The sequence below is a fragment of the Tachyglossus aculeatus genome, chromosome X3 (genome assembly GCF_015852505.1).
Source record: "Tachyglossus aculeatus isolate mTacAcu1 chromosome X3, mTacAcu1.pri, whole genome shotgun sequence".
NCBI classification, from domain to species: domain Eukaryota; kingdom Metazoa; phylum Chordata; class Mammalia; order Monotremata; family Tachyglossidae; genus Tachyglossus; species Tachyglossus aculeatus.
In genome coordinates this window covers 14,705,618-14,717,976 of record NC_052099.1, presented here as the reverse complement: position 1 = coordinate 14,717,976, position 12,359 = coordinate 14,705,618, and the positions used below count along the sequence as shown (strand labels likewise).

At 42.9% G+C, this 12,359-nt stretch overlaps 1 protein-coding gene across 5 annotated transcripts in view; it reads left to right on the top strand.

Annotated features, from left to right (window-relative positions):
* SLC24A2 (solute carrier family 24 member 2) overlaps positions 1 to 12,359 on the top strand; it is a 272,635-nt gene that overhangs the window by 146,010 nt on the left and 114,266 nt on the right. For all 5 annotated transcript variants that reach the window (XM_038770489.1, XM_038770492.1, XM_038770490.1 and 2 more), the window contains one exon: positions 1,366 to 1,474. In XM_038770489.1, coding sequence (XP_038626417.1) covers positions 1,366 to 1,474 — 109 coding nt within the window. The remainder of the gene's footprint in view (positions 1 to 1,365; positions 1,475 to 12,359) is intronic.

Here is a 12,359-nt window from a genome sequence, read left to right as displayed (position 1 = left end):
GGACTGTCTCTCCCATAGTCAAGACTGGTAGAGCACTGGAAACTCTCCAAGTGGGACCCTAAGAGGTGACAACCCTACATGGCACTCATGAAAATATTTTACATAGCCTATTACTTCCTCTTATCTGTAATAAACTTTAGTCAGTCTCCCTGACTAGATCATAAGCTCCTTAAGGGTAGGGTTCACATCTGTTAATTCCATGTACTCCCCCATGCATCTAGCTTACTACTAGTCTGAACACATTAGGCAGTCAATTAGTACTATTGATTGATTAATTCCCACCCAAATCATCTACCTAACTTTTCCAACACAGTTGACAATACCATCAATCCTCCTTGCCTCCAAATCTTACAACCTTGGCATTCTCCTTAAATCTTTGCTCTCTTTGACCTCTATCATTTAGTCTGTCACTAAATCCTGTGGGATTTTCCTTCACAGCATTTCATGTAGTTGTCCTTTCCTGCCCAAACACCTGATCCAGGTGCTGCTCATAATCTGTTTTGACTACTGTATACATTCAATCGTATTTATTGAGGGCTTACTGTATGCAGATCACCGTGAGTCTCCACATTGGTCTCCCTGCCTCCAGCCTCTTCCCTCTCCAGTTAACACTTCACTCGCCTGCCCTGATCACCCTTCTAAAATATTCTGCACACATCTCTCAACTCCTCCAAAACCTTCAATGGCTAACCCCTTCCTTTCTGCATCAAACAGAAATTCCTGACCACTGGCTATAACCATCAGCTCACTCTCTCCTACCCATTCACTCCCTTATACTATACCTCAGCTAATAATTTCCATTCTTCCCAAACTCACTTTCTCACTGGGCCTCATTCTCAACCCTCTGACCCTTAGCTCGCACTCTTCCTACTGCCTAGAACTCTCTCCCACCTCAAATCCATCAGATCTCAGCTCTCCCCATCTTCAAAGCCCCACTGAAATCCCAACCTCTGTTCACTGGAGGTTCTTGAGGAACATGGACTGAATGACTGAATGGCTTTTTTAGAAAAATGATCCAGCCTCAATAAATATCATTGATTTATTGACATAAATGCTAAGTTGGAAATGTCATTTCTATAATTGCATTTGTGAATCACGTCAGGGTATTACAGGACCAAAGAGGACCACAGAAATGTCAGATATGGTCATGAGGGTTTAAATGGGTGACAGCAGAACTAAGAGTGTTCTAATAGTCGCAGTCTACTAACCCTGTAATATTGTACTCTCCCAAGCACTTAAGTACAGTTCTCGTCACACAGTAAGTGCTCAATAAACATGATTGATTGATTGGATAAAATATATGAAGGGTAACTGCTTTTAATTTTCATTAACTGATGAAATCTTTTTCCTTGTTTCCATGCCCAGACTAAACCACGTCTCCAGCGAGGTGGAAGCTCTGCTTCCCTACACAACAGTCTGATGAGGAACAGCATCTTCCAACTCATGATTCACACCCTTGACCCACTTGCTGAAGGTAAATGTCAGGCTTTTTTTAGCTTTACTCTATAAAACAAAAAAAACAAAAAATATCTTCCCGAAAATGCTTTTCCAGGCTTACATTACTTTGGGCTATCAAAGATTCATTATTCAACATTCCCCAAGAGATTCTCTTACACTCTGATGGCTCGTTAATCCAGAACGATTCACTTGTTCTTCCAGCAGTAAAGAACTGCACTAACTCATCTTTTTCTCTCTACTTCCAATGTGAACATCATTTCTCTTTAGGCAGGAAGGAGGGAAAAGATTAGAAATTGCTTTGTTCTTCCTTCTGGTGGGGAGGGAGAATAAAGGATGGTGCGAAGCGATTTTGTTTGATGTTGGTTTGGTTTTTTTAAATGCTGAATGTAATTGATTTTACCAAGAAAACCAAAGTGTGAATCTGACATGGCAGCTGAATTGAAAATTCCACATAACTTCTGAAAGGATGCTCACTGAATCCACTGAAAAGCAGACAGACGCATTGTAAAGTACTGAATCCCACCTACCACCAAATTCTTAGTAAGTGAATGAGCAAATGATATACAAAATATTACAAATTGGTTGATGTCCTTCCTTCCTCTTATGGGAGGGGCGTTCTGTTCAGACATGTGAGGTTAATTACAAGGTTCACACTTGAAGCCCTGGAAGAGGTAATTTGGGAAGTGGTAACTTATTGCCCTAGAAAAAACTTATCTTTGGCAGGTAAGCAACTAAAGCCCATGGATTGGGACAATAATGATTATAAATGAAAATATAGTAAAAACTTTTGCTCTTGCTATGCAAGTTTATGTCACACCTTAGATTTTCATAAGGTTTCATTATCATCATGGTTCAATTAAATACAAATTTAGGAAAATGAGACAGGGCCCTCACACCTGAAGAAACTGAGTACCTTCAATCTCTCCACAGTCTTGGCCCTCCCTATAAGAGAGGAGTGGGTGATGATAATGTAGCTCCAATCCTAGGCACGGTTAACTACTCTGGAGGGCACTACTTTCCTTCTTGTGATGGCCTGCCCAAACCTCCCAGGGCATAGGAGAAATCACAGCTTTCTTTCATTTGCATGTCCCTTGACGCTTGAGGGGACCAGCCAACTCAACTGGGGACATCAGCTGGAATCCTCCTAATTCCAAGAAAGGATTGAGACAAAGAGGAGGGGATAAGGGGTTAAATGAGCACATAAGGGGAACGTGGCTCTGGCTCTCTCTTCCTTCCCACTCCAAAGTGACGAGGTTGGACTTGGCTGGGAATTCTAGCCAAAGGAGCCGACCATGTGAAAGGCCTGCCCAGAAAGGAAAAGACAATTGTGTATTGACAACTTTTGAGGGTGCCCATATTAAGGTAAGGACCAGTTCCTTACCTGTGGATGAATCAGGATTTTGTTTTTTAAGTTTCTGTTGTTTAATTGCCATTACTTTTACCTCACAGAGGCTGAGGGAGACTTGTATTCTTCATCATCATCATCATCATCAATCATATTTATTGAGCGCTTACTGTGTGCAGAGCACTGTACTAAGCGCTTGGGAAGTACAAGTTGGCAACATATAGAGACAGCCCCTACCCAACAGTGGGCTCACAGTCTAAAAGGGGGAGACAGAGAACAAAACCAAACACACTAACAAAATAAAATAAATAGAATAGATATGTACAAGTAAAATAAATAAATAAATAAATAAATAGAGTAACAAATATGTACAAACATATATACATATATATAGGTGCTGTGGGGAAGGGAAGGAGTTAAGATGGGGAGGATGGAGAGGGGGACGAGGGGGAGAGGAAGGAAGGGGCTCAGTCTGGGAAGGCCTCCTGGAGTAGGTGAGCTCTCAGTAGGGCCTTGAAGGTAGGAAGAGAGCTAGCTTGGCGGATGGGCAGAGGGAGGGCATTCCAGGCCCGGGGGATGACGTGGGCCGGGGGTCGATGGTGGGACAGGCGAGAACGGGGTACGGTGAGGAGATTAGCGGCAGAGGAGCGGAGGGTGCGGGGTGGGCTGTAGAAGGAGAGAAGGGAGGTGAGGTAGGAGGGGGCGTATATTCTTGTGTGTATATATATAGTGAATAGGGGTGCTTGTGGATTTTGGGTGTGAACTCACTAATTCTAGGAAGACACCATTACTGCTTTGTTGGGGAAGTTGAGACAATCAGCTTTTCCCCCCTACCAGCTGCAGAGCTCACTGGGGTGTTGACCAGAAGCATAACCCCTCCTGGCAAAGCTTCGCATGCCTTTTGGAAGGTCCAATAGTGACTGGTGTCAGTGAATTATTCAAGCAATATCAGCGAGCCCTAATGGGACCTATTCATCAAAGGTGAAGGAACGCTTGTGTCCTATTCTCTGGCGCAATTCTCATCAGGGGAGGCTACATTGGCCAATATTTCCAGTCTGGCATCCGGTTCAAGTCGCGCCCTCTTTGCCTCAGCTGTGCCCTGACTGGTTCTGTGTGAATCATCTTGCCCAGATCCACTCACCTGTAGACTATGTTAAACCACCCCAGAGTCAGGTACAGGATGAAGTCCCTTTTAAAGTGATGGAAACTGTCACACCACCACCCGCTGCTCCCAGTATGGGAAGAGGCAGGTGGGTGTTTTACAAAGGTGGTAGCCAGGTAAGCTGTTCATGCTATTTGCATGATAGACTGAATAATTAATAAGCACCAAGAATATTCTAGATAAGGGCTGTGGATCCCAAGCCCATTAGGCCAGTATGAACCAGAATTTAACCAAGCCATTTCAGCCCAGTTGACCAGCAGTCACAACTGGGGTGGATAGTGACAATAGTGGAAGTCTTCCTTCTCCCCCACCTGCCTTACTTGGCGAAAACTGGCAGTGTCAGTGATGAGGGGGAAAGGGAATGCTCAGAGCAACCGGCATCCTCACATGCCCTCCTGTGAGGAGTAGTATCTGGGGCAACAGAATTGCCCCCCCAACAAAATAAAATAAGGTGATGGTTTTGATCACCACCACCTCTGTTGTGCCCTAGCTGCTGGGCATATGCAGAACGTAGTACTAGGCAAGCTCCCTGACCACTTGGGCTTATAATATGAACTTCTTAGGGCCCATTCCTTCCAACAAAAAGAGTCTCAGAGCCTGAGTCCTCTGAGAATCTCAGCTGGCCCCTTGGTGTTCTCCCAGAGACACCTAGCACTTATTTGAGCCATGCTCCATGCTGTAAGTAAATTGTCCCTGTTAAGATGTGCCTTCTGAATCTATACTTCTCCCAGAAAGGTTAAAACACTTCTTAAAACACATCAAAGGCTCTAGTGGTCTGAATCACTGAAAATGCTGGGAGCTATAATCATTCCCAGACTTGAGTGATTACAAAATATGCAGAGTACTTTTAAATCACTCCATAGCATACATGCCAAGAAAATGGATTGCATTGTTTTTCCTGAAATTGGAAATATTTTTCATGCCAATAAAAAACCCATCTACATGCCTTGGAAATGGTAATCTGCTCATCAGTTCCAATCTCTAATCACTTAAGTTCCCACTCCCCACTGCAAAACTCTTACTCTTTTTAATGGAACAAATCACACTAGCCACATTACTAAGTCTATATTCATAGAAGCTGATAGCGCTAAAAAAGTCCCTCTGTTGCTTCAATCCTCCAAATATAAAAAAATGTTTACAGCTCTCATTTCTTTCAAAATATAACAAGGACAAAAAAGACATTCGCCACTCCAGATTATAGGGTCCGATCTAATTTTCAAAGTCAATTCCTGGGAATGCTGACCTATAAAACCTGGCCCGGTCTGCCTTCCGTCAACTCAGGCACATTCCACCTCTCATGCCTGAACTCTAAACTCTTGCTGGAACCTGTAATAAACATCTGAATAAGAGTCACAAAGTCCAGCAGCATCTGCTTTAGCAACTATTGCCTGTAAAAGGCTGTTGAACACTTTGCCCTGATGCTTTTCTTTGGTCGACCACTCTTCATGACAAAGCAAATAAAGAAAATCCACCTACCTATGTTAAGGTCTGGCACAAGTTTTAGTGCTGCTCTTCAAAGTTGTAGAATCCAGAACAGTGATTGGTTTCAGAAAAAGGAGAGAAACCTGCAAAATTCCCTCCAAAATTGTTCAGACATGCCGTGGGAGCTCATCTTTTCCTTTTGGATCACACTGTTAAATCCCTTAGAGAAAATGGCCTTTGCATTTGTGACTTTCCATATATTCCATTCAATAGCAACACGCCAAGTCACTTATTCTGCCAAAAATGCTCTGTGGCATCTATCTTAAGTTTTTCTATTGTCCATTATAACTTAATTCCTGCACCCTTGCAGCTTTACTCCTTTACTTTCATTATAGCTCCTGGCCAACTCAATCAGGCTGTGCTATCTATTGAATGTTTACAGTGTGCAGAGCACTGTACCAAATGCTTGGAAGAGTCCAATTCAACAGAGTTGGTAGACACAGTCCCTTCTCACAAGACGTTCACAGTCTAAAAGGGGAGACAGGTGTTAAAATAAAATTATGTATGTGTGTGTAGGTGCTGTGGGGTCTGTATCAGTTGCTTAGAGGGAACAGATCCAAGTACATCGGTGACACAGAAGGGAAAGGAAGTCAGGGAAATGAGGGTAGAAAAGGCCTCTTAAAGGAGATGTGGTTTTAATAAGGCTTTGAAGGTGGGGAGAGTTCCAGGCCAGAGGCAGGTGGTCAGCATGGTGTCAGTGGTGAGATAGATGAGATCGAGGTCCAGTGAGTAGGTTGGCATTAGAGGAGTGAAATGCAGGTTGGGCTGTAGTAGGAAAACAGAGAGGAAACAGAGAGACAGAGCTGATTGAGTGCTTTAAAGCCAGTGATATGGAGCTTCGGCACGGGAGGAGCTTGAGGAGGGGGCAGACATGGGCTGAACATTTTTTTAGGAAAATGATCCGGGCCACAGAGTGAAGTGTGAACTGGAGAGGGGAAAGGCATAATACAGAGATCAGAGAGGAGACTGATGGAGCAGTTGAGCAGGATGCAGTAAGTGCTAGGGTCAGTGTAGTAGCAATTTGGATGGAGAGGAAACGCAGATTTTAGCAGTGTTGTGAGGGTAAAAGCAACAGGATTTGGTGACAGATTGAATATGTGGGTTGAATGAGAGATGTTGAGGATAATGCTAAAGTTACAGAGTTGGGAGATTGGAAGGAGAGTGATGTCGACAGTGATGGGAAAGACAGGGGGAGGACAGTTTGCGTGGGAAGATGAGGAGTTCTGTTTTGGACATGTTAAATTTGAGGTGTCAGTGGGCTAATCAAGTAGAGTTGCCCCAAAGGCAGGAGGAAATGAGAGACAAGATGAAAGTTCAGGGCCAGAGAAGTAGATTTAGGAATCATTTGGGTAGAGATGGTAGTTGAAGTCATGGGAGCAAAGTCTGGGGGAGTGGGTGTAGATCAATAATAATAATAATAATAACAATAATGGTATTTGTTGCTGCTGATGATGATGGAGGTATTTGTTAAGCGCTTACTATGTGCCAGGCACTATAAGTGCTGGGGTACATACAGGGTAATCGGGCTGTCCCACGTGGGGCTCTCATTTTTTAATCCCCATTTTACAGATGAGGTAACTGAGGCACAGGGAGTTAAGTGACTTGCCCAAGGTCACACAGTAGACAAGTGGAGGAGCCAGGATTAGAACACACATCCCCTGACTCCCAAGCCCGGGTCTTTCCACTAAGCCACGCTGCAAAGAACCCAAAGCTGAGCCTTGAGGGATTCCCAGAGTTAGAGTGGGGAGCAGAGGAGGAGCATGTGAAAAAGACTAAGAATCAATCAGTCATATTTATTGAGTACTTACTGTGTGCAGAACTCTGTACTAAGCCCTAGGGAGAGTACACTATAACAGTTGGTAGACACATTCCCTGCCCACAAATAACTTACTGTCTAGAGAACATCCAGAGAGATAGAAGAACTGTGAGAAGCAGTGTTGCCTAGTGTCTAGAGCATGGGCCCGAGCATCAAAATGACTTGGTTCTAATCCTGGCTCTGCCTCTTATCTGTTGTGTGATCATCATCATACCATCATCATCTTGGGCAAGTCATTTAACTCCTCTGTTCCTCAGTTACCTTATCTGTAAAATGGGTATTTACAGATCCCCAGCTCATCCATTTGGGATGTGGACTGTGACCAACCTGATTAGCTTGTATCTATGCCAGAGCTGAGTTCAGTGCCTGTCACATAGTAAGTGCTTAACAAATACCATTAAAAAATAAAAGAAGGGGGCAGTGTCATTGAACCCAAGATTAGATAATGTTTCCAAGAGAAGGAGATGGCCCACAGTGTCAAAGGTAGCTGAGAGGACAAGGAGGGATAGGATGGAATAGAGACCATTGGATTTGACAAGGAGGAGGTCATAGGTGACCTTGGAGAGGACAATTTCCACGGACTTAAGGAGGCGGAAGCCAGACTGGAGAGAGTCAAGGACTCTGTTGTCCTTGGGATAGCCCCTCCAGTTCCTTGACCTTTCCCACCCGTGCTCACCCCTAATCCTGGATATTTGTTTCTCCATATGATCTTATGGAGAAAGCTCAGATTCTAAAGCAATCTTTGGAAATCACCACCTGAGAGCTTTATGCTTGCCAAAATACACCATTACCCTGAATGATTTATTTGCCTATTTCTGACTTAACTGCATTCTATCTTATTTTGCATCAGTTAGTGTAAGAGACTAACTGGCTTCATGGCTTCAATTACTATCTCTATGCAGATGATTCCCAAATCTATGTATCTAGTCCTGACCTCTCTCCTTCTTCCCTATATCTTCAAAAGTCTAAATCTTTACAGCAAACCAGATACTGGAGAGTTGCCCAAGGTCACACAACAGATCTTTCGGACTCCCAGACTCACTCTCTACCCACTAAGCCATACTACTTCTCTATATATGTGGAAACCTTAATTAACTTTAATACATCCTCATGGCTCAGCCTTCACCAAATTTCCATGGTTATCTGGAAGCTTTTGAAAGAATGATACCAATACTTACTACTTCTTGTGGAAGAATTCTACTAGAATCCCAGAAACATGCCAAGTAAGCTCAGAAAAAAAGTGTTTATAAGGCCTTGACATTTTTTAATAGGGTACATTGATTCTGCTGTTTCTTTGTATCCTGAAACTGTTGATATTTACATGCATAACTGGATAAATGTGAACCAGAATGAAAGTTTTGTGCATTTAACTTCTGGCAAGTAAGTGGTAACAGTAGGAATCAAGAGCTTCACTGAGGAAAATAAAATCACAAAAAATGCAAGCGTATTTAATAATAATAATAATAATGATGATGATGATGGCATTTGTTAAGCGCTTACTATGTGCAAAGCACTGTTCTAATATTTGGTTAGATGATAGTAGTACACAGTAAGTGGCTGAATAGGAAAGATTGTGCTATCAATGCGTAGAACTGAAAATAAACAGAGGTAAGTAAAATAGTTCCTTTCTTCTTGGGGAAATTTCTAGCATTATTTTTATTTTTCTAATCACATTACTAATAAATTTGACATATGGGAAATTTGGGGGATTTTTGCTAGGACAAAATGCATTTAATTTAAAGTAGCAAATTTTGTGTGGAGGGAAGAAGATAGTGATTTTTTGGGGGGATAAAAGCCCCCCTCCAAACCATTCTATTAATAGTACAATAATAATAATAATAATGTCGTATTTGTTGAGCATTTACTATGTGCCAAGCATTGTTCTAAGCTCTCGAGTGGATACCAGCAAACTGGGTTGGACACAGTCCCTGTCTCACATAGGGCTCCTGTCTTTAAGGATGAGGGAACTGAGGCACAAAGAAGTGAAGTGACTTGCCCAAGGCCACCCAGCAGACAGGTGGCAGAGCTGGGATTAGAATCCTGGACCTTCTGACTCCCAAGCCCATGCTCTATCCACTAGACCACACTGCTTCTCAAGCTACAAAATCTTTTTTACTTCAATTTGCCCCATACATGCTATTCCAGCATATTGCAACAAAGTAACCAATATGACAAGGTTCCTTATATGACTGGGGCAGAGAGGAAGTAGATTCACCTCACCTAGTCACAAATGTGGGTAACTACTTATGTTGGGTTTTTTAATTTAATGAGAATACTTAAAAATATAATAGAAAATGAATTTTAAAAGTTGAGTGGGGTTCAATAATATTTATTCAGTGCTTGCTGTGTGCAGAGCATTATACTAAGTGCTTGGGAAAGTACAATACAACAGAGTTGTTAGGCAAATTTCCTGTTCAGAATAGGAAAGCTAAAGTATACAGTGATAGAGAAATCCGCATTGTCATGGAGTTATTGTTGTCAATCTATATGATATCCTCCTCAAAAATCTCCAGTGGCTACCAATCAATCTGTGCATCAGGCAGAAACTCCTCACCCTGGGCTTCAAGGCTGTCCATCACCTCGCCCCCTCCTACCTCACCTCCCTTCTCTCCTTCTACAGCCCAGCCCGCACCCTCCGCTTCTCCGCCGCTAATCTCCTCACTATACCTCGTTCTCACCTGTCCCGCCATCGACCCCTGGCCCACGTCATCCCCCTGGCCTGGAATGCCCTCCCTCTGCCCATCCGCCAAGCTAGCTCTCTTCCTCCCTTCAAGGCCCTGCTGAGAGCTCACCTCCTCCAGGAGGCCTTCCCAGACTGAGCCCCTTCCTTCCTCTCCCCCTCGTCCCCCTCTCCATCCCCCCCATCTTACCTCCTTCCCTTCCCCACAGCACCTGTATATATGTATATATGTTTGTACATATTTATTACTCTATTTATTTATTTATTTATTTTACTTGTACATATCTATTCTATTTATTTTATTTTGTTAGTATGTTTGGTTTTGTTCTCTGTCTCCCCCTTTTAGACTGTGAGCCCACTGTTGGGTAGGGACTGTCTCTATATGTTGCCAATTTGTACTTCCCAAGCACTTAGTACAGTGCTCTGCACATAGTAAGTGCTCAATAAATATGATTGATGATGATGATATCCTTAATTCCTTTGTTGAAAGGAAGGCAAAAAATTGTGCTGTTTAAATTTCAAAATTCAGTCCAGGTGTCACAATTACTTTTCATTCATTCAATCGTATTTATTGAGTCCTTGCTGTGTGCTAAGTGCTTAGGAGAGTACAATATAACAATAAATAGACACACACCCTGACCACACCGAGCTTACAGTCTATAGGGGGAGACAGACATTAAGGTAAATAAATAAATTACAGATTTGCTGTGGTGCTGGGAGGGGGGATGAATAAAGGGAGCAAATCAGGGTGATGCAGAAGAAAGTGGGTAAGAGGATAGCAGGGCTTGGTCAGGGAAGGTCTCTTGAAGGAGATGTGCCTTCAATAAGGCTTTGAAGTGGGGGAGAGTAATTGTTTGTCTTAGAGGGAGGGCTTTCCAGGCCAGAGGCAAGACATAGGTGAGAGGTTGGTGGTGAGATAGAAGAGATTGAGGTACAGTGAGAAGGCTAGCATTAGAGAAGCAAAGTGTGCAAGATGGGCTCAAGTAGAAGAGTAGCGAAGTGAGGTAGGAAAGGGCAAGGTGAATGAGTGCTTTAAAGCCCATTGTGAGGAGTTTTTATTTGATGCAGAGGTGGATGGGCAACACCTGGAGGTTCTTGAGGCATGGGGAGACATGGTATGGATAGTTTTACAGGAAAATGATCTGGGAAGCAGAGTGAAGTATGGATTGGCGTGGCGAGAGATAGGAGGCAGATAGGTCGACAAAGAAGCTGATGCAGTAATCAGGGTGGAATAGGATAAGTGCTTGGATTAACATGGTAGCAGTTTGGATGGAGAGGATGGGGTGGATTTTTGTGATGTTGGGAAGTTGGAGCCCACAGGATTTACTAATGGATTGAATAAGTGAGCTGAATGAGAGAGAGGAGTGAAGGATAATGCCAACTTCTCTGTTTAGTTTATTAAAAATAATCTTAATAAGGGTCAGCAATAAGCATATTGAAGTCAAAACAATAAATTTGCCCCTGCCTGGGTAAGAGTCCTAGCTTTGTTATTGGTGTCTTTCTTGAGTATGAAGTGCGGCTATAGATACATAGGTATAATATATGTATCTATAGCTGTCCCTCATACTATACATATATATATGTGTGTGTATTTGAGAAGCAGCGTGGCTCAATGGAGAGAGCCCGGGCCTCTGGAGTCAGAGGCCGTGGGTTCAAATCCCGGCTTTGCCAATTGTCAGCTCTGTGACTTTGGGCAAGTCACTTAACGTCTCTGTGCCTCAGTTACCTCGTCTGTAAAATGGGGATTGACTGTGAGCTCCCTGTAGGACAACCTGATCACCTTGTAGCCTCCCCAGCGCTTAGAACAGTGTTTTGCACAGAGTAAGTGCTTAATTAATGCCATTATTATTATTATTATTATTTATATTTACAGGAGCAAGAAGGTGGGCAAATAATTATTAATATATATTCCTAATATATAATTAAGATAATTGTAATGCAATTAATATTATATAATAATATAATTACATTAATGGTATAAAAATAATTATATATTCCTAATGATCTGCCCACCCTCTTGCTCCTGTAAGTGATGAGCTTCTTTATCAGCCCCCAGGGATACTGTAAAGGTGTGATGGTAGAGGAACTCAGGGTCACATTATCCTAGGCTTCTGCCCACCTTGCAACTCCTGCAGGAGGTGGGCTGTGTCTCCTATGGTATTGGGTGGAATAATAATATTGATGATAATGATGGTATTTGTGAAGCGCTGACTATGTGCTAAGCACTGTTCTAAGTGCCGGGGTAGATACAAGGTAATCAGGTTGTCCCACGTGGGGCTCACAGTTTTAATCCCCATTTTACAGATGAAGTAACTGAGGCCCAGAGAAGTTAAATGGCTTGCCCAAGGTCACACAGCAGACAGGTGGTGAATCCGGGATTAGAACCCACATCCTCTGACTCCCAAGTCCGTGCTCT